The sequence below is a fragment of the Peromyscus leucopus genome, chromosome 9 (genome assembly GCF_004664715.2).
Source record: "Peromyscus leucopus breed LL Stock chromosome 9, UCI_PerLeu_2.1, whole genome shotgun sequence".
Lineage (NCBI taxonomy): Eukaryota > Metazoa > Chordata > Mammalia > Rodentia > Cricetidae > Peromyscus > Peromyscus leucopus.
Genome location: NC_051070.1, coordinates 67,078,207 through 67,100,647, shown reverse-complemented (window position 1 = coordinate 67,100,647; position 22,441 = coordinate 67,078,207). Strand labels below are relative to the sequence as shown.

At 35.1% G+C, this 22,441-nt stretch overlaps 1 protein-coding gene across 2 annotated transcripts in view; it reads right to left on the bottom strand.

Annotated features, from left to right (window-relative positions):
• Positions 1 to 1,674: 1,674 nt before the first annotated feature.
• Pspc1 (paraspeckle component 1) overlaps positions 1,675 to 22,441 on the bottom strand; it is a 64,755-nt gene continuing 43,988 nt past the window's right edge. For both annotated transcript variants that reach the window (XM_028858133.2, XM_037208505.1), the window contains 3 exons: positions 7,814 to 7,871; positions 4,434 to 4,603; positions 1,675 to 2,525 (listed from right to left, as the gene is read on the bottom strand). In XM_028858133.2, coding sequence (XP_028713966.1) covers positions 2,340 to 2,525; positions 4,434 to 4,603; positions 7,814 to 7,871 — 414 coding nt within the window. In that variant the 3' untranslated portion in view covers positions 1,675 to 2,339. The remainder of the gene's footprint in view (positions 2,526 to 4,433; positions 4,604 to 7,813; positions 7,872 to 22,441) is intronic.

Genomic DNA, 22,441 nt, shown 5'->3' with positions numbered 1-22,441 from the left:
AAAATCAAGATATTCCAATAAAATAATTATAAAATTGGATGTTCCTTTATTTTATATTAACTACAATTAGCACATCCATCCTGAATTATGTAAGACTTTAAACTTGATTATTCCAAGACACAAAAAGAAGACTGCAGTATGAAAAAATTGAAGTTATGTCATGTTAACTTTGCTGGAAAGAATTATGATAGCACATATGACAACTTCACATCAAATTAGAAACGCTAAAACTATTTTCTATACTGGATATTTCCTACTGACTTTAAGCAAATGATACATCATCTGTGGTCTGCTAATTAATGAGAAAAAAATTGAATAAAACAGCTGTGATATAAAAAAGCACTAACTGAGTAACTAGGAGTTCATGGGGCGTTTCACGTGACTCTTCTCAGGGAAACCTTCTAAGTACAGGGTTTTCTTGATGTAGGGAAGGCTGTGTAGACGCTTTTCTTGGAGCTAGGCTCTCAGGAGATTAGGACAACTCAAATGTTCTTGAATGAATCACACAACACCACAGCTTGGTACTGACAACCAAACATTGAGCATCTCAGACTCTTAGTTCAGGATTGAGTCAAATACATTGGCAAAAACTGCTGGAGGATAGTACCAGAGACAGTTGAAAATATTCTTAAAAAAAAAAAAAAAAATCACTTAAAAGTGCAATTAAGAACTCATTCCCAAATTAATGTTACAAGTTAAAATAAGTTCCACTCCCCATAACCTTATGCTTATGAAAAATGTAATAGAAATTAGTCTGGCTATTATTTTACAATCTCAAAATCATTATTTTCAAGTAATTGATAAAAACAAAGCTTCTGAATATACTGAGTTTTTGACATTGCTTCCACCCTGCTGCTGTGTCTGAAAGGAATACAAACATGAAATGGTAAAATAAAATATTATTTGGTACAAAAAGTTACATCTTAGTCATACTTTACAACCAATTGCTATTATGTATGGTTTAGACTGACTGAAGTCATCTTTCCAAGACATACCTTCCATTAAAAGCAAGCAGAAACTATTTACATAAATACCCTCTAGCTCAGAACACACTACTCTTCAAAGAGGTGTTCTATAAAAGGACAACATACAAATACACAAAAATTTTATGTGAGAAATACCAGCTATAATACTGGCTGATCAACTGAATATGTTAAATTTGAGAATTCATATTTACATATATATGAAATATATACATATGAAATTTTAAATAAATATGGAATGAACACAATATGGTATCAGTTTCTCCCAAGTACTGAAAATAAAAATTCAAAAATGGTCTTTCCTAGAAGAATCTAATCAGATGTTATGAACCCTACCAAACGGGGCGAGTGAAGGAGACCAGCACTTGAACAGTATCCCACTTGAACAATCCTAATGGAAAGGAAGTATTTCAACACAGCAGAGTCACACAACTTTTTTAAATACTTCTGGAAAACACGAAGAAATGCTTAAGTGGCTTACCTAACTATTTGAGAATGCAATCAAACCCACTTTTCACTGCCATCCTAACAGTACTGTCTGGTTGGTTAGCTGGTTGACTGGCTGGCTTAAAGCTGAACACTAACTCTTACAATGGTAACTGGGGAAAATGTAGATGCTGACACTGAATAAATGATGGCACAGGATTAAAACAAGGAATTATTTTATAAGCAAGAGATTTATCTTCAAACATTTTTTTTTCAAGATTCAAAAGATTTATTAGGAAAAATCAGCACAGAACAAAGATATCCTTAATAACCTTTCTCAGAATATATGGATAGTCAGAATCTATATGAAATGTAAGCAACAACTCTAGTTTTACACAGTATGGAGGGTTTATACAATCTGAATCCCCATGCCTCCCACCCACAAACACACTACACTATTTATCTCCATTGACATTAGCTTTCACTAATGGTCTGACTTCAGGGTTACTCGAACAAACAGAAAAGCAAAATCATTTCCACTTTTTTTTTTTTTTTTTTTTTAAGCTAAAGCAACTACAGCAAGTTTTATAAGGTCATGAGGGAATACCACTAAGAACATTTTTAAATTAGGCAAAATCATTTCTTTATTGAGTGAGATTAAGTAACTACATAGATTTAGTAATAATGTGGCATAGTTATCCTTAGCTAAGATCACAACACATTTCAACATTCACAATGATGGGCATCTTTATCACTAATCTAATCTACAAAGCTTATGAATAAAGAAAATACAAAAAAACCTCAAGTTTTACAAAAGAAAGACTTCAGTCTACGTACATTAACAATAAAACCATTTTTCCAGGTAACAGACAAAGTGTAAAGGCATACCATTGAAATTGTTTTTCTAAATAGTCAGGAATGAAAGAATATTTAGTATCTCCGACGCTTATTAGGGCCTTCAAAGTTGCCCCCTTGACTTCCTCTACCAAAGCCACCAGGACCTCCACTCACAGGACCCACACCACTCATTGGTGCCTGTGGGGTTTCAGAACCTGTTCTATTTCCCATAGGCGAACCCATCTGGGACGGAGGTCCTTGAGGAAACCTATCATTGTGCTATAATGACATATAGTAAAGTCCATTTGGAACACGCCAAAATATAAGTGACAAGAAAAATTGGCAAAATCCCAAGTGGTGGTGTCAGGAAGTTCAGCAGAAAGTCCAGCAGAGTCAGGATCAAACATAGAAGGAAGAAAGGAGCAATTTAATTAGTTCTTGTTTTTAAAAATAATAGTAATAATAATAATAAGCAACATCTGAAGATTTACAAGTTGCTAATGGTACAGCCCACTTGGTGAACAGAACTGATTCTGACATAAGCAAATGCCTCCTTATGCCCAATCAGTATATAATACTGCTCTGATCCCCTCTTAAAAAGTTTATACTACATGAAACTGTGATGTAAAGAAAATACTTTTGTTTTGCTTTGAGACAGAGTCTCTGTCTGTAGGCCAGGCTGGCCTCTACCTTTACCTCCCAGGTGCTGGGACTATAATATAAGCATGTGCCATCAAGCCTGGCCAGAAAGACATTTTTAAAAAGAAATAAGAGATGTAAAACTGAGGAGCAGCATCATACTATTTTTAAAGTGAACATTCCATAAACTCTAGTATCAATGCTTTTAAGACATAAAGCATTAACATGAGTACAAAAAGCTGGGATTTAATATGGAGACATATAAAGTGCTTTCTTTTAAAGACTAACCATCTGAATCATTTATTCTGTGAAACTTTACAGTAGTTAATCTCAAGTGATGAACAGAATTTTAAGTGTAGGAGTAAAAAAGAAAAAAAGATGACATTTAAAATTTTAAGAAAATGTGTAGGAATATGGGTCAATTATGTTTATTTTACTGCTAATGATTAGATGCTAAAGAGAAACTTAACCACCCTACTAGAGGTTTCAGGGGTCATACTGTAAAAATGCTACCTCTCCTAAAGGAACAAATGCATCAACTGCTTTACATGCCATCTGTCTGTCTTAGACACTATGACCCTGCTTTTTTATATCCCTGCACAATCCATTTTAAAATGGTATCAAAAACACCAGTGCATGTTTCAGTTCTGCAATGCACACTGTATTCCTTTCAGTCTCTTCCTGATCACCATAGAGGTAAAATGATGGCATGTCTAAGTTAACTGCTAATGCATTTTCCTTCTTAGCCATCAATGGAACACTAACCATTAGTTTGGTAATCCCAAAACCAAACACCCTTTTTGAAAACAAGTTACCAATTTTCTTTTTCAGAACAACAATCAACAAGCATTACATGAGGAAACCTTGCCCTACTAGAAAGCCTCAGAAATTGTAAGGGGCACCTGTCCTGCTAACTCGTATACAAAGATGACAGAAATTACAACTGAGAAAATCAATTTTCATGGTTACCCATACAAAGATATCTTCACACTCTTGGATCAAGACCAAAAAAAGTCTTTATTTTAAATTTAGTAATAAAAGCAGTCAATACTTGATAGGATAACAGTGTTTACCTTAGAATGTTTTAGAAAAACAAAATTTCAGGGTTAACTATTTTCCAGTGAAGAGAAATGGTTTAAAATAAGTAATTACAACATGATGTTTTCATCAAAACTAAAACCTGTATTTTCACACATCGTAGAATTTTGTCTCCAAAGGTAAATAGTCCACACAGAAAAAGCACAATCATAAACAGCATTACATGCATATATTCAAAGACGGATCTATATAAATTAAAAGCACTGAAGATTAATTGTAGTGGCACATATATTTGCTCTATACTGAGGTAGCAGAGTAAGCAGTGATGACAATACTAACATCTGGCCATTTAAATAAATTAAAACTTAACAAAGTTGCTTTCTCGTGCTGGATGTACATCTATATTGCCAAAAGTAACAATACCCAGCTACATTAAGTGTGAAGTTACCTTTGGGGCAGAAAAAGGTTTAGTTATGAAATAAAATCAAAATAATTTTAGTGATACGTTACCACTGCGCCATTATCTGGTATCATTGGAGTTCCCATATTTGCAGCTCCTTCTGGTCCCATGGCAGGACCAGGGCCCATTGGTGGGCCAGGAATAGTTCCTCTGTTGTTCATATTCATACCCATCATTGGAGGAGGCCCTTGGGTACCAGCAGGTGCTGGGCTAAATGCATCTATGCAAAACAATCTACACTTAGAGCTGTCCTATCTTAGTTTAGTGAACATTAAAAACTTTACAACTCATACAAATCTATACACAAAACTATCATCAAAATAATTTTCCTTCCTTGAGAATGGAATCAACAGTAGAGCATTAAATACACAGTAAAATTCTCATTAAAACAAATCTACAAAAAATAAATAAGGCCACTGTCAATTTTTTAGAGCAATTGAGACTAAGATATTCAAAGTTTCAAAACTCAGAAATATTAGGTGTAGTTTATATTTAAAGAAAATGATCCTTAATAATTCTACATTCTACCAGCTTTAATAAATAGTAAAGGATTGGCATTCAAAAACCACACTTGCTTTCCTTAGTCACAGCTAGAAATATTAGCATATAAATACAAATAAATCTTAAGAAGGAAAATTACTCCAGGGAATTACACAAAAATAGCTGTAAACGAATCCCTTGGCTTTTACATAACTGTTAAATACTTTCAAAACTTACCAAAGAATGGATTTTCAATTTTATATTAAAATAAGTAATCTAAACAAAAACATAATCTTACTAACTCGGATGAAACCACGTTTTAAAACACAGTTACATCCAAACAGACAAAATGATTAGGTGGTACTTCTCACAAGTTAAAATTCTGAGAAGAGAGAGAATTAGACTTCTAATTTGGTCATCAAGATATCCACCTGTGTCATATTACAATATTGTCTGAGCTGTACTCCAACATTTATGGTAGTTTCAAAGAAACCATTTGAAGGGATGATTTCTTGAACGTGTATATACTTATTTATCATAAAAACCCAAAGACAAAAACTGACGCCAATATAGAGATTTCTTCTACTATTTCAATGCATGGGCCATTTTTCAGATAGGCAGAGTTTCTTGAGTATATGTAAGTCCATTGCACAAGACCTAATGCAGCTGAACACGACAGTGTCAAGACTAAGGAGCAGAATGAAGGAAGTCACACTCCTTACCAACCCATGATGTCACATGCTAGTGCTCTTTGAACTCTAATTCAAGAAATAAGCAATTTCAAAGGAAAGAATTTCCTTAATTCCAACATATTCTTTCTAATTAATCAACACTTAAAGCTAACAACTTCTACTTCCTAAACATGGTTATAAATATATATGTGTGTGTATGAGATATATATATATATAAAACAGAAATAAAAGGCAGATGGTATCATCTACAAGCCCTCTTAGTTCAACTTTTCTTGAAAAGAACAAATTAAAGGTATTTGTTTTCACCTCATTTTTTAAAAAAGAGGGTAGATGGGTGGCAAGGCCTTGTTTGTAACCTAGGGAGCTTGCTGTCATCTACTCCTGCCTCAGCCTCTTTGATGCCATTATAGGTATGAGTCACCACCACCAGCTCCCTTCTCTTCATTAGTATATAACTTAACCTTGAGAGTTTAGACAGTTAATGATACAAGTTGGAATATGTAAAGTAATACTCGCAGCTATCAGTAACGCAGAACATTATTTTCAGTCTTGTATCTCCTACTTGTACAGTCTAGAAAAGGTTGGCATTATCTGGTACTTCCACTTACATCAAAAATGATGCTGCCACACTATCAATAGGATTTGTGTGCTTGCAAATACAGGGAGGGCCTTGAGCATAACCACTGAGCTACAACAATAGCTCATTTACAAAACTTGATGTGCTCGGACAGTTTTAACAACTCAACAATTCAACGGGATGAGAACTGCAATAAACCATCAAGTCTAACACTGACTAAAGATTAAAGAAATGGACCAGACTTTAGGAGAGTAACTGCTAAAAGGCATATTATGGTTTCCTAATAAATGTTGTAAAATTCTAAATTTCTCTTGAATTAAGAAATAAAAAAGCATATCCTTCTCATAAAGGTATTAATCAAGCAAAAGAATACTTTCAGAACTTCTGCACTATCAGAAAATGTTTAAATTTTACAAGTCAAAATTGATTCTGAGGTTAATGACAATAACTGTAACTGTCTTTGAAATTATACTTAATAATCTTCCTCTTAACTGTCCTTAAAAAGACATCTATTACCTTATGTATTACCCCTAAGTTACTATGAAAAACTTACTGAGCCACGCATCACCGTCATATACAAAGCTGCAACTTAGAAATCTTAAATTAATGATTCCACATGTCCACGAACTAACTGCATAGTTAGGTCCATGGGGCAAGGACCATGTTTCATGCTTCCTTTGCTTATCACAAATGCAATATGTTGGTGGCCAAGAAAAGTGACCAAACGGATAGTAACGAACTATTCTAGATTATCTGACTAAAAGTAAAAGAACTGCAATTACAAGTATTTTTTCATGGCTAACCACAGAAAATATTGATACAGTCCTTGTTTAAGTTTTATCTCATACAGTACATATTTTAAGAATATTAATTAGTTGGTTGTGCATTGTCTGCTCTGATACTATAATTTTTCAAACAGCATATACATATGAATTATATAAATTTTAATTTCATGAGTTTCTTTGGGAAAATTTAATATAAAAGTGAATATGTAAAATGTAATTCAATGGCCAATGATTAAACTATGCCACTTCAAACTTTAAGTTTATTAATAAGAGCCATGATATCCATACATTTACCCATCAGCTTATTTGATACTATTTCTGACAATGACACAATAGTGAAATTCTTTCTTAAAAATTTTACAACTCCTCTAAAGACATGTAAGACATCTCATTTCCTCAACATGCCACAGAAGATGTGAAGAAATATTTCCATGCTAAATACCATAGCCAAGGAAAACATTTTAAATATTCTATAAACAAAAGGTCTTAATTTCAAACATACAAAAAAAAAAAAACCAACAAATTTAAAATAGAAATTCTAAAATGTTCTAAAATCAATTGAAAATACAACTCAGAAACTGTCAATTTCTGGGGTAAAATGAAACTTGATTTGTGCAATATAATAGCATTATATTTATATCACACAAAGATTAAACTTGTTTCACCATGTATCAAAATCTAAGTTTCTTTCACTGAAGATATCAAACTGTATCTGTCACTGTAAAATATTCTTCCTAGGACATTTTTTATCCCATTTATTAAAAATAAGATATATCATCTTCATAATTGGTTTCATGTTTTAGTTTCTTGGCATACAAATACCACAAACAGCATATAGTCCCCAAAAGAATTACAAGTAAGTTAAGTTACATAAGTCTTTTGCTTCAAATCCCTACCTCCCATGTTTATTGCTCCACGGGGACCCATATCACCCATTCTCATTTCCTGTTCTCTCTGTAAGTAAACATAGTTGTCAGAGTCAACCTATCGATCTTATGACTTGACATTTCCCATCTAAAATCAAACAGAAAAGAGTGAGTTGGGATATCACTTTCCATTAAAAATTCTGAAAATTTCCAACATTATTTACTTAACAGGACTACTAGAAGAGAGGAAACAAAAGGGGAGGAAAAAAACTTCAAGCACCCAAGGCTTAATAAGCATTAAATGCTTAGAATATCCAGTTGATACAGAAGACCAGATTACAAATGAACCAGACTACATAAAATCTGCAGGCTCTTTAATGCTGCTACTCCAAAGAAACTTGTCTAGACCTTTCATCAAAGAAAAACCTAGCATTAATAAGGCCAATTATATTTAACTTCCAGGTTAAAAACTCTTAAGGTTACAGGCAGTTTTCATTATATAAAACTTGCAAAAAATTCTTGAGTTTTTATTTAACTAACCAGGTGTTATTCCACCTCTGGTCTACAGATACATCCTAAGTCTTCAGTCTGCACAAGCAGTTATAAAAAGTTGTATGTAATATTGTTTTCCTTTAAATAGCGCAGTGGTTTAATTTGAAACATAAATAAATTGTTTCTCATTTGCCAAGTTCTGAAATAATGCATTGTAGAAGTTAATTATAACACAAGTAGGTCATGTAAATTAGTAACTTAAAATTTCATTACAGTAGCTACTTCATAAGAATTGTTTACTACCAGTTACTTCAAAATTAAGCCAATGAAATTACTCAATAAAATGAAATTGTAACACCACTTCAACCAAAATACTAAGTGTTGAAAACATGAAAAGTACTCTGAGACAAAAGTATCGATGAATGCTTCAATTCAATCCATGGCTCACTGAAACACAACAATTATCCTTGGTAAAAACAATTGTTGTTAAACTTAAATGTTTAATGATGATATACTACTGGAGAAAACAGTATATAAAACCAAGGACCTAAAAGGCTATAATGGAAGAATAAATGGCATTAAGTAGTATGTGACCTCTTTCAAAGATATCCCAGAGTAGTTGTCTGTAGAATTTGGTAGCAGAACACCTCTCTACCAAACACAGAATCCATGGTTGGATCCACTAGCACAGGTATGAGGGAAAAGTTCTGCCCACTTAATTTAAAGAAAGTTATTTTAATTAAGCATTAATAAAGCAATGTGAAATGAACAAAGCTATGATACAACAAAAATAAATGTTTGTCACATTTATTAGAAAACATAAAATATCACAACTTCCTAAAAGCTATTTTTCAACTTTCTTAGAAGTACATTTTTATTTCTTCTCATAAAACTTGATATTAATAGATATTATTATTAACATATGAAAAGTATAAGAAGAATAAAGCTGGACATGTAGAGCATGCCATTCATCCCAGAACTCCCATGAGGCAGAGGGAGAAAGGTATCTCTCTGCAAGGTGTAGGCAAGCTAGGTCTATATGAGATAGATTGTCTCAAAAATCATGAGATTGAAATGATGATCAATCGAGCATCATATGGAAAAAACTTTAAACATGTTAAGTATTTATTAGTTAAGTATCCCTCTCACGACTTCACGCTAATGCTACTCTCCAAATCTATTACATACCTCTAGTAAAATGCAAAAAAGAAGCAAAGATTATAGCACAGTGATTTTGTAACCTGAAGTGAGACTCCGAGTATTGTCTATCCGCACCAACTTCAAGAATTCACAACTGTGTGCAAGCGCAAAAAGGCAAAAGACCTTTCCTTCTCTTACAAAAATTTCTTTTAATAATGTTAGAGATCAAACCCAGGGCCTCAAGCAGGATAGGCAAGAGCTGAGCAACCACCTCAGGCACGGACAGCTTTTAATATATATATATTTTTTTTTTTTTTTTTTTTTTTTTTGGTTTTTCGAGACAGGGTTTCTCTGTGTAGCTTTGCGCCTTTCCTGGAACTCACTTGGTAGCCCAGGCTGGCCTCGAACTCACAAAGATCCGCCTGGCTCTGCCTCCCGAGTGCTGGGATTAAAGGCGTGCGCCACCACCGCCCGGCCGCTTTTAATATATTTTAAAATAGAAAAAAGGTAACATTTTCTTAGATATTAGTGATGCTTTATGATTTCACCATAAGTACTCTTTATAGTGTAAACTAAAAAAAACTGTAGCCAACATCTCAACCGTCTTTTAATAGGGACTAGAAAAATGGCCCATTGTTAGGAACAACTGCTGTTCTTCCAAGGACCTAACTTCAGTTTCCAGCACCCAAACCAGGCAGCTCATAACCATCTCTAACTTCAGCATCAAAGGATCTGCTGTCCCCTTCTGGTCTGCAAGGTACCAGTATATACATGGCATACATTCACATAGATACACATAAATTCAAAAAGAAAAAAATCTTTAAAAAATAAAGACTTTAATATGAAGTCTAAAGAGATGATTCAAATGGGTGGCTCACACTGTTAGTAACTCTAATTCTAGGAAAACTGGAACCTTCTTCTGGTCCCGTCAGGCACCTGCACACATGTAATGCAAATTAAATCACGTAGGCAGGCAGGGAGGGAGGCAAGCACACACATGCACACACACACACACACACACACACACACACACATGCACACAAAAGGAAATCTTCAAGATTTCCATGCAATAAAATAAAACTACAATGAAAAGTTTGAAAATAGATTCAACTCTATCAGGAAGAACTACCTTTGTGTGTGCACTTGTATCATGTGCAAAATTCAAATGGCACATGGAGACCCAAGGTCAATACTTGGTGTGCTTCCTCAGTCCCTTCCCCTTATTTTTCATCTGAGGAGTTTCAGTGTGTAGACTTGGTTACCCTAGAGCTTGCTATGTAGAACAGACTAGCCTATAAACTCACAAAAAATGCAACAGCCTCTGCCTCCTGAGTGCTGGGATTATTAACAGTGCACATCATCATGCACAGCTTTCCACCATTCTTTTTTTTGAAACCTTGACTGGCCTGGAACTTGTTATGTAACCTTGGCTAGCCTCAAACTCACAGGGATGAGGCTGCCTCTGCCTCTTGAGTGCCTAGGATTGAAAGCACACACCACAGCACCTGGCCCAGTTTTTTACTTTCAGGCAGAATCTCTCATTGAACCTCAAGTACATCAAGTGACAGAGGTTGGAGTTTTAGAAATTGGGCTCCAAGACCCATCACACACACAGAACCAAAGTTGGAATTACAGGTTCACAAACCATGTCTGACTGCAATGCCTGGCTTTGAAGATAGGTCCTGTGGTCTTATGATTGGATGGCAGGCATTTTAACAACTGAGCCAACTCCCCAACCCATTTCTACAGCCATCCTACTGTAGCAGGAGATAAAACTGAGATAAAGAGCTAGTAAATAACTTGCTCAAGGCAATACAAAGAGAAAATAACTAAGTTGTCATAAAAATTCTGCTAACAGAATTCTTAGAATTTCACCATTACAACATGCCTCCATCCTTCAATAAAAAAAAAATATAACTAAAGTTAACTTACATGGTAAGACTCTATCTTTCCATAAGAGAATTATAAATTAACAGATGACAAAATAAGAAGCAAGGAACTAAGCACAGAAAGATGTGCATTCCAAGGTAGCAGGAGCTCCTGAAGTACTACGTAAGAGTATCCATAGCCCTTTCAGAAGGTACAAAGTAACAAAATTTGTTTTATTTAACATTGGAAGTTCTAATACTAAATTATAATATTGAGATTTTATGAATAAAATTTTTACAATATCAACATTCATGACATTCCAACATGGCAAAAACAATGGTTATGAGAAAATCCTGGTGTTTCAACACAAATCATGGAACCTGAACCCACTAGTAACTACTATATTCATGATATACATCTAACTTAAAATATGATTATGGATATCTGAACGAAGCAGCAAAAACTGACTAATTTTATTAAATCCATCATCAGATACATGTATTTTATTACTACCCTGTATAACTAAACAGAACACATACAGACAGTACTTCTGCTATATTATAAAGGAGGATGGTTATTAAACACAGACAACAAACTGCTTTCAACACATTTTTACCAAGGACTTCAACATCTGACTGCTGACATGATATTGAGAAATATAGTTTCTGTGTAACAGGGTAACAATTAGATGATTTGCTTAAAAGAGCAATCATCTACGTGATGCTTAAACATTTTTTCATGATGAAAAGTTCCACTCCAAGTTCAAGGCAGACCAATAGGTTTTAGTGCAAAAGCATTTCTAAGATACTACAATTCAAGTATTATCCATGGAAGAATTTTCTTTTATAAAGTCTGACTGTGTAGTCCTGGCTGGCTGGGAACTTGATATGTAGACCAGGCTGGTCTTGAACTCAGGGCTCCACCCACCTCTGCCTCCCAAGTGCTGGGAATAAAGGTGTACACAACCACATTTGGCTTCATGGATAGTTGTGCAATTCATGAAATACAAAAGCAAGCATGGGAAGATAACTATTTGATGTGGCAGAATATTAAGCAATTTACAAATTTACCGTTTACTCTACACTTCACAAATTTATTAAACATTAAAGACATAGAATGTGGGGTTGGAGATTTAGCTCAGTGGTAGAGCGCTTGCCTAGCAAGTGCAAGGCTCTGGGTTCAGTCCTCAGCTCTATTAAAAAAAAAAAAAAAAAAAAAAAGAGAGCGAGAGAGACAGAATGTAAAATAAGACTGCATTCCTTATATAGGCATTAAAATGTTTTTAATTTACTTTATAACATCTCTTTTTTGTGTGTGGCATGTGTGGGCATGCCCACAGAAGCCAGAAAAGGATGGCTGTGGGCCTCAAGCTCTGGAAGAGCAGCAGCTACACTTAGCACTGCATCATCATCCATCTCTACAACATTAACATCTTTTAAAAACCGGCTGTAATTTGTAAAATGGCCAATATTAATAAAACTAAAACACTGTTTCAGGTCTTCAGTAAACTGTAATAGCGTAAAGGGATCTAGATGTCACACATATTGATATCCCATTGCTCTGTTGTTGTGTGTCTTTTTGTTTTGAAATAAGAGCTCATTTAGAAGAGCTGGATTGGAGCTAAGGAGCTGAGGCTGGCCTTGAAGTCCAGACACTCATGCCTTCAATTCTCAAAGTGATGGAATACAGGAATATGCCACTAATCTCATTTGGGAAAAAAAAAAAAAAACTTTTAAGAGTATATATTGGGGTTGGGGATTTAGTTCAGTGGTAGAGCACTTGCCTAGCAAGCGCAAGGCCGTTGGCTTCGGTCCTCAGCTCTGGGGAGGGAGCAAAGACAAAATAACAAGAGAGTACATATTAACCTACTACTATTTTATAGAGAGAGAGGTGGGGTTTTTTGTTTTGTTTTGTTTTTTCGAGACAGGGTTTCTCTGTGTAGCTTTGTGCCTTTTCCTGGAACTCACTTGGTAGCCCAAGCTGGCTTTTTGCCTACTTGTGTATCTATGCACCACTTTCCTGGTACCCACAGAGGCCAGAAGAGGATATAAGATCACCTGAAACTGGAGTTATAGACAATTGTGAACAACCATATGGGTGCTGAGAATCAACAAATGGTCCTGTCCAAGAGCTGCCAATGCTCTTAACTGTTCAGCCATCTCTCAAGCCCCTATTTTATCTTTTATCATGTGTATATCACGTGAGTGTATACTTCATGTGTGAGGGTTCCAGAGTACACCAGAAGCATCAGATCCCCTAGAACTAGAATTACAGGTAGTTCTGAGCCACCTGATATGGATGCCAGGAATCAAACTCAGGTCCTTTGTTAGAGCAATTCACACTCTTAAATGCGGAATCATCTCTCTAGACCCAAGAGAACTCTTTAAAGTTCTAGCCATTTTTCTTCAATGAAAATATGAAGTAGGGGGAAAAAGTCTACACCAACAATACATTAATCTATTCCCAAAGCATGGTATATCCACCACTACTGGCACCTCATACTACTTTTCCTTTAATTTCAGGATGTAAGTATGATTTTAAATATATTGTACATTTCACATAATAAAATGGTATGGTTGTGGTTTTTACAGTTATTTTACATAGATTGAGTGTGTATGTACATAATAAAAAAAGGACTTGCAAAACTGGTTGTTTCCTTCCACTAAGTATCCAGGGATCAAACTTAGGGTTGCCAGGCTTGGTAGCAAGCCCCTCTACTTACTGAACCATATTGCTGGACCAGTGTGTTTTATTTTAAGGCAATGTAATTAAAAAGAATCATATAATGTAAAGTATTTTTTCCTTGAATGCAGTCTCAATGACCATGATCAACAATCTTCTTTAAAGAAAAAAAAAAAAAAGATATATTTATTATGTATACAGTGTTCTGTCTGCATGTGTGCCTGGAGACAAGATGAGGGCACCAGAACTCATTACAGATGGCTATGAGCCATCATGTGGGTGCTGGGAATTGAACTCAGGACTCTGGAAGAACAGCCATTGCTCTTAACCACTGAGACATCTCACCAGCCCTCAACAATCTTCTTAAGAAATTTCTAAGAATTGTCTAGGGATCAACTTTTGACACAAGCACTTAAACACACACACTGTACAAAGAATAGCAAGTTCTGGCAGTTAACAAGATTCAACCTTATCAATAATTATTTCTAAACCTAAATTTATAAATATATCAACCACACCTAGCAATTCTTTTCTCTGCTTTAGTAAGGAAACTTGTGTAAAACGGCCAAACTTCCATGAAAAAGCATTAAATAAATATTGTCAGCAAGCAAAAATGTTAGGTAAGGGCTGGAGAGATGACTCAGCAGTTAAGAGCACTGGCTGCTCTTCCAGAGGACCTGAGTTCAATTCCCAGCAACCACAAGGTGGCTCACAACCATCTGTAATGAGATCTGGTGCCCTCTTCTGGCCTGCAGGCAGAACACTATATACATTTAAATAAATAAACAAATCTTTAAAAAAAAAAGTTAGCTAAAACACTCTTCCTACACAAGAAGAAAAGCACATAAACTATCATCATGTAAGCTATTAACGAAATAGGAATAGGAAATGGCTTGCAGAGACTGACAGCTGCTGACAGAGGAAAGTTTGGACAGGGTGGCACTGGCCCCTCCCCAGCTTGCTTTTCAAGCCAGACTCAGCCCAGCCCAGACTGGCTTCCCATAAAATCAAGCTTCCAGCACCAGTCTCACAAGTGCTTGGGTTCCAGGCTCAAGCCATGATCCCTAGCTAATTTAACACTTTGAATTCAGATAACTGAAAACAACATCCAAAGCTCCATATAATTCACAATCAGAGGGGTAGTAAATACCTGGTGAAACGTAAACTCCTAGAATATAACATTGACTTTCTGCTTCCAGTTTGAATACACGCATTCTAAAATACTCATGCTCCAGGTAGTAGTCCTCAGTTTTATCATCATTAAATGAAATTTGCATCACATGTCACTATAGAATAAAAAAAAATGAAAGAAATAGACTAGGAAGATGACTCAGTTGTCAAGAGCACTGGCTGCTCTTGCCAAGGACATAGATTTAATTTCCAGGACCCACAATGCAGCTCACATCATCCATAATTACAGTTCCAGGGATCCAATGACTTCTGGCCTCCGCAGGCACCAGGCACAGCAGACATACATGCTGGTAAAGCATTCATACACATAAAACAAAACTTAATAGAAGACAAAGAAGAGGAAAAGGAGAAAAAGAATTCAAATAGAAAAGGAGAGACAGAAGCATTCAAATAGCCAATGTCCAATAATCAGTGACAGATAAGTACAGATAAGAAGCAACATGAGGAATCATTGGTCATTGTTGGTGGAAATGCAAAAATAGTATAAACATTGTTAAAGAAAGTCTGGTAGTTGCATAACACTTATTTACTCTTACCATATGGTCCAAATCACCTTGCATTTACCCAAGTGAGTTGAAAACTGTCCAAACAAAAACTTCCCAAGAATGTTAATAGTAGCTAAAACTTGAAATCAATAAAAAAAATCTATTTCAAATAAATTATGGTATATTTAGTAAAGCAAAATTATTGTTTAACACTAAAAAGAAACAATCTGTCAAATTATTAAGATGCAGAGACTATTTAAATCATAAATGATAAATGCCAATGTGACGGACACTGCACACTGTATTATTCTAATTATGACATTCCATGAACAACAAAACATGGGCACAGTAAAAAGAACAGGGGTTGTGAAGGATAAGGAAGTAAGGCTACAAGCAGAGAAGAGGGTGTGTGAGGGTGTGTGTGTGTGTGTGTGTGTGTGTGTGTGTGTAGTCTGCCGAACACCAGAATGATAAAAGTCATTATACATTTGTCAAAACTCTCCTAATAATAACCCTTAACTACTGGCTGTAATTGGTAGTGATGTGCCAACATGTCTTCATCAAACACTATCAACTTGCCCTGCTAGTACAGAGATAGTGGAAGGATATAGCAGACAGGGCATGAGGAAACCTCCATGACTTCTCATCAGTGTTGCTAAGAATTTAAACCTACATTTTTTTAAATTTAATTTTTTTTTTTTTGGTCTTTTCAAGACAGGGTTTCTCTGTGTATCTTTGAGCTTTGGAGCTTGTCCTGGAACTTGCACTGTAGACCAGGCTGGCCTCGAACTCACAAGAGATCTGCCTGCCTCTGACTGCAGAGGGCTGGGATTAAAGGCGTACACCACCACTGCGCAGCCTTAAAACTGGTTTTAAGAATCTACCAAAAAAAAAGAAAGAGGAAGAGGAGGCAAGAAGGGAGAAATAGAATTAGAGAGAAAAGAGCAAAAGGTTGATAGGATACCTAGTCTTCCCCAAAAAAAGCTTAATAATCAACTATTAAGTTTATTCTGTTAGTCATAAAAATAATTGCTCTTTGTCCAATTAGAAATCAAAGTAACAACCATAAGTTGACTTAAAACATAAGAGCTGGGCTGGAGAGATGGCTCAGCGGTTAGGAGCACTGGCTGCTCTTCCAGAGGTCCTGAGTTCAATTCCCAGCAACCACGTGGTGGCTCACAACCATTTGTAATGAGATCTGGTGCCATCTTCTGGCCTGCAGGCGTACATGCAGGCAGAACACTGTATACATAATAAATAAATCTTTAAAAAAAAAAAAAAATAAGAGCTTTCACTCAATAATGCATTTTCAAGCCTTAACAAGCAACAAAAATCAATAACTGCTTTTTAATACCTAGTGTTTTTCTGAGACTGAATTGCACATAACCAAATATAATCTAAAAGGTATCAGCAGACAAAAGAGAATATATATATTATATATATATTAATATTTGAATACATACATTGAGAATACTTGTAATGCATTTACCTGAGGACATACATTCGTGATTATAATTTTGAATTGTCATACCAAATTCTCTGGAAAAAATTCTGTTTTTGTTTTGTTTCCTGAGATACAGGGTTATGAAAACCCTTGGTCCCCCTATTTCAGCCTAACAATTGGGATTACACACACAGGCCAATGAAAAGACACTTTTAGTTGCTAGAATATTATCAGTAATCCTAAATAATTCGTCAAACTTAGTTTTATTTTATTTTTACTTTTTTGTTTTTTTGAGACACGGTTTCTCTATGTAGTTTTGGTACCTGTCCTGGATCTCACTCTGTAGCCCAGGCTGGCCTCGAACTCAAAGAGATCTGCCTGCCTCTGCCACCCGAGTGATGGGATGAAAGGCGTGCACCACCACCACCTGGCTAGTTTTATTTTTTTTTAATACCAAACTATGAAGGATATGAGCAATGGCATCAGCTAGATCTTAACAAACCTACTAACACTAGTGGGACATTTCTGCCCCCTTGACTTTTCTCTTTATCACACAGTACATTTTCTTACAAACATTATGGAAATATGATTGGCCAGGTCAAGTTATAAAAGATGAACGAAAGACCAAGACATAAACTGTACAAGAAACATCTGAAATTGGTCCCATGGAAAGAAGAAAGTAATGGAAGAATGCATTATACGGTCCAATGTTAGGAAGAATTACATACATATGTCATGAAGGAGAAATCTTTATCTCCTTTGCTGTTTAAAATCATACCAACAGTTTTGTAGAAGCACTGATATGTTGACAAACATTTTTTTCCTAAGTAGCTCAAAGTAACAGATTTTATATAATTTTTAGATTTTAATACTAAATAAAAATCAGTTATATCAAATTTGAATTTGTAAAAGAAGCTATTGCTAAAACCATATCAATGCTGATGATGCAGAAAATGTAAAATATAACAAAAGTCACCTTACATAAAATATGGTTACCTTTACAATCAAAAGACAAGATTTAAAATACAGCAGGCATAAGACAAAAAGCAAACTTACCAATACACTGTTACTGAAATTTTTCAATAAGTCTTTGAAAACAAAATTATAATTATCAACAATCTACCATAAGCATTTCACCAGAAGAGTATGTTTACAAACCAAGGTTTACAGTACTAGCAGTTAATATTAAAATCTAATTTTAGAATTCTTGACATTTAAGTGATACTACATAGCTTCATGCTCTCAATATTAAAGCTGTTCTAAAAACATTTTAAAAATATAATCACCAAGTAAAATAATTCCTGCAAAGAGTGCTTGCCTAGCAAGCACAAGGCCCTGGGTTCGGTCCTCAGCCGGGGGGGGGGGGGGAGAGGGGGGGAGATAATAATAATTCCTGCAAAACAGCTCTAAAATAAAGTCACAGACCAGAAGTAACAAGCTAAATACGCCTTCTTCAAATATATTACTAACTCAAACTACTTACTAAATCAAGGTATTAGCTACGTTATAGATATTAACAGCATTTTCAAGGCATGTTTAGCCCAACCACTTCTATTCTCCAATGTGACTCTCTTCTCCATTTACTCAAAAAAGGTATCTGTTTAGAACTGAATAGTATTGTAAAATAAAAAAAAGGAAAAAAAATAAACTATTTAAATGAAAAAAAAGGTATCTGTTAAAAATAAGATCTTACCATTCTGAACCAAAAATATTATTAAAACTTACCATTTCAAATGAAAAGACAGACCTACAACACAGCAGAATAAACCAATTTTATCAGTGAAAATTTTCAAAGAAAACACTGAAAATAAACTTTCCTCAGTAACACTCCCCAATAGAGAATGTTTCTCTAAACCTTCAAGAATATTTTAGCTATACCTCATGAAGGTCCTTTCCTGTATAAATTCTCTGCACCAAAATTTCTATGGTACAGGAAATAATATGGAATTTTCTCCCTTAAATGGAAAAATCTTTTTTCCTGTAATGGAAACCAGTCTTTGTATAAAGTGCATAGAATCCTTACATTAAAAAGTTAAGTATGCTGAAAGCAAGCACACACATAAAAAAGTTGGTTGACAGTTTATTCATATGTGATTCCATTACAAAAATCTGTAAGAGTCCAGTAATTTTATCTCAGTGCCATCTGTGTTTTTCTAAAAATCTACCAAGTGTTTAATCTAAGAAACAATATACTAAGGCACAGTGACCCATAAAGTACAGCTAAAACTATGACTGTAGATTGTCTACCTACCTATCTTTTAATCTATAACATCTCCCATGTAGTAAGTACCCCAGGATGGCCTCAAATTTGTTACCCTCAGACTTTGTATGTCTAGGATTACAAGCTTGAGCTCCTATGGCCTACACTGGCATGTAGTGGTAGAGAATATTCACACAAAAGGCCTATTTAATTCTTTCAGCTTACATCTAAATAACTATATTACAAATACACAAACCCTGACCTCTAAATAATTAGTATAACAGTAAATGAGAACATTTTAAAAATTAGAATGTAATTTGTAAGCACTAAAAACTAAGCAAAAATGAAAGGATTAAAGCTGGGATCAAGAATCAGATTAACATACAAACTGTATTCCTACAAAATCTATACTATAGACAATCTCCAGGAATGGGGGCGGGGAGGGGGGTTATGTCTGTTATGGACTCCTTTGAAACACCAAGTTGCCACTTGAAAAGAGAGTGAATAACATATAAAAATTTTCTAATCAGGCGGTGGTGGCAGCAGCAGCAGCAGCGGTGTGCACGCCTTTAATCCTAGCACTTGGGAGGCAGAGGCAGACGGATCTCTGTGAGTTCGAGGCCAGCCTGGTCTACAGAGTGAGTTCCAGGACAAGCTCCAAAGAAACACAGAGAAACCCAGTCTCGAAAAACAGAAAGGGGGGGGGGGGGAGAGAAAGGAAGGAAAAGAAAAAAAAGTTATTTTGTGTCTTCTATTTTTAAAAATAATTTAATAACTGGGAGCTATGATACATGCCTTTAACCCCAACATTTGGGAGGAAGAAGTACGTAGGTCTCTAAGTTTGAGGACAGCCAGGACTACACAAAAAGATCCTGTCTTTTTTTTTTTTTTTAAGGCAATCCAGAACACTATTTATTTGCTCCAATTTTTATGTAAACTTGTAAGTAATTAGCTATTATTAAAACTAATATTTTAGTATAATTAAAGAATTAAGTATATGAATAAAAATGACCAATGTTTTATTAGATGTTTTTCCTGTATGTATGCAGTGCCCTTGGGGGCCAGAAGACGGCATTGGATCCCCTGGGAGTGGAGTTACAGCAGATAGTAAGCCTGCCATATGGGTTCTGAGAATTGAGATATGATCTGGAAAAGCAGCCAATGTTCTTAACAGCTGAGCCACCTCTCCAACCCCGACTAATACTTTCAATTCAAATATATCTAATCATCAAAATCCTAAAGAACATTAACATTCTCAATAACATGAGTAAATATCAGAAGTTTAACAAGTGTTTTTCTTTAATTTATGTCTGTTTCAATTATGTACCCACAAGCTACAGGTGGCATTCTAATTAACCACCCAAACTCACTGTTCTTTTGTAGTGTACACAATTTTTTTTAAAAGTTCCTAACAACACTGTATACCCTCCCTCTCTAATATTTACAAGTCCTTAGCTTATAGAAAGAGCTAATTAACTAAGTGAAAGGGTAATAATCCAAACTGGTTACAAATAAAACATTCCTTCTAAGACCATTACAATATCACTATATCATTTGTTTAAGTTTTTATCAAAATGTCCAATTCTGTCGACAAGCTGAAGTGCAAGTCATGTCAAAGTCCAAACTAAACCTTTCCTGCAGTGTAATACCTTCAACTATTCCCAGAAAATGAAAGGCCATGGAAAACTACTTGTAAAAGGTGTCCTCTGAATGGGCAGCTGCTTGACTCCTCTCCACTTCTCTGAAAAAAGAAAACCTTCTATTGCAAGCCAATCAAATTATTCATTAAATTATTTAGAAGGAAAGAGGAATAAGCCATATGGAAAATACAAAATTACAACTTGCCTAAAAAAATGCATAAATCATTTAAGACAACAAATGTGTACCTACCGATCTTGTCATGCAAAAGAAATAATAGATGTCATTTCTCCTTGGCTAGCTCCAATTAATGACTTTTATTATTCTCAAACTTCTGTTTTGTTCTGCACATGTCACACCGGGGCAAATCAATTTTGTAATTAAATCATGGAGGTAATGGGAAACATACAATACACAAAAAAAGACTGACATGGAGGTATCAACAACACAGCAAAGCTGGCACTACTGATCAAGAGGAAGCAACATTAGAAAGAACAATGGCTTAAGCTCTATTGATGAAAACTAGAAACATCTGGAAACCCGCAAAGAAAGAGTTTGGCAGCATCACTTTAGCTGTTGCTTCTTTAACTCTCGCTTTGACTTATGAACAAGATTATCATGAACCTAATTTGGATTCCTCAGGAACCTTGGATCTTACGATATGAGCAGATCTGCTCAGTGGGCCTTCTAAAAACACTGGAAAGGAAACATATAAAATTAATTAATTTGCATTATAATTTACAGACTGTTGAGTTTGGATAATCTGAGCCTTTTTTTTTTTTTTTTTAAAGATTTCCCCCAATTATCATACTGACTTTAGATCAGGGATCAGCAAACTCGGCCAAGTAATAAATATTCTAGTCTTTGCTTGCCATACACTCTTAATATAACACATTGTTCACAACTAGTCAACTTAGCCTCTGTAAGGCAAAGCAGATATTAACAAACTAACAAAAGTGTTTCAATTTTATTTACAAAAACAGAAAGCATGCAGATGAACATGGCCATCTTTAGTCTGATGCCCCCTGGGCCAGATGAAATCATTAAAAACAGTATCATTACTTGAGACCATATCTCCTGCATACATATAGTACGAAAGACCAATTCAAGGTTGATATCCAAATCCACAAGGCACTATTCATACAGAATGCTGTACTACTTAAATTGTATATATGCATTTCTAACTATTTGCAATGTTTCCTCGAGCCCATTTACTGCTTAAAAACCTGAACCACTACCATAGTGATTTCAACACATTTAAGTACATCTTAAGCATCACTTGAAAAGTTAAATGAGTTGTCCAACGTTTTAAAATCGAGAGCTGTGCTTCCAACATAAACCTACTGATTCAAAATATTGCTGGATCAAGTATTTTTCAGTAGTTTCATGAATGTGTCACAAATTGTTACATACTGATTTAGCAAAACACTATGCCCAAATGCACAATGCCAGAATCTTCTCTAATCAAACAAACATAAAATTCTTTCTAGGTATAAAATGTAGGGATTTACTAGGCG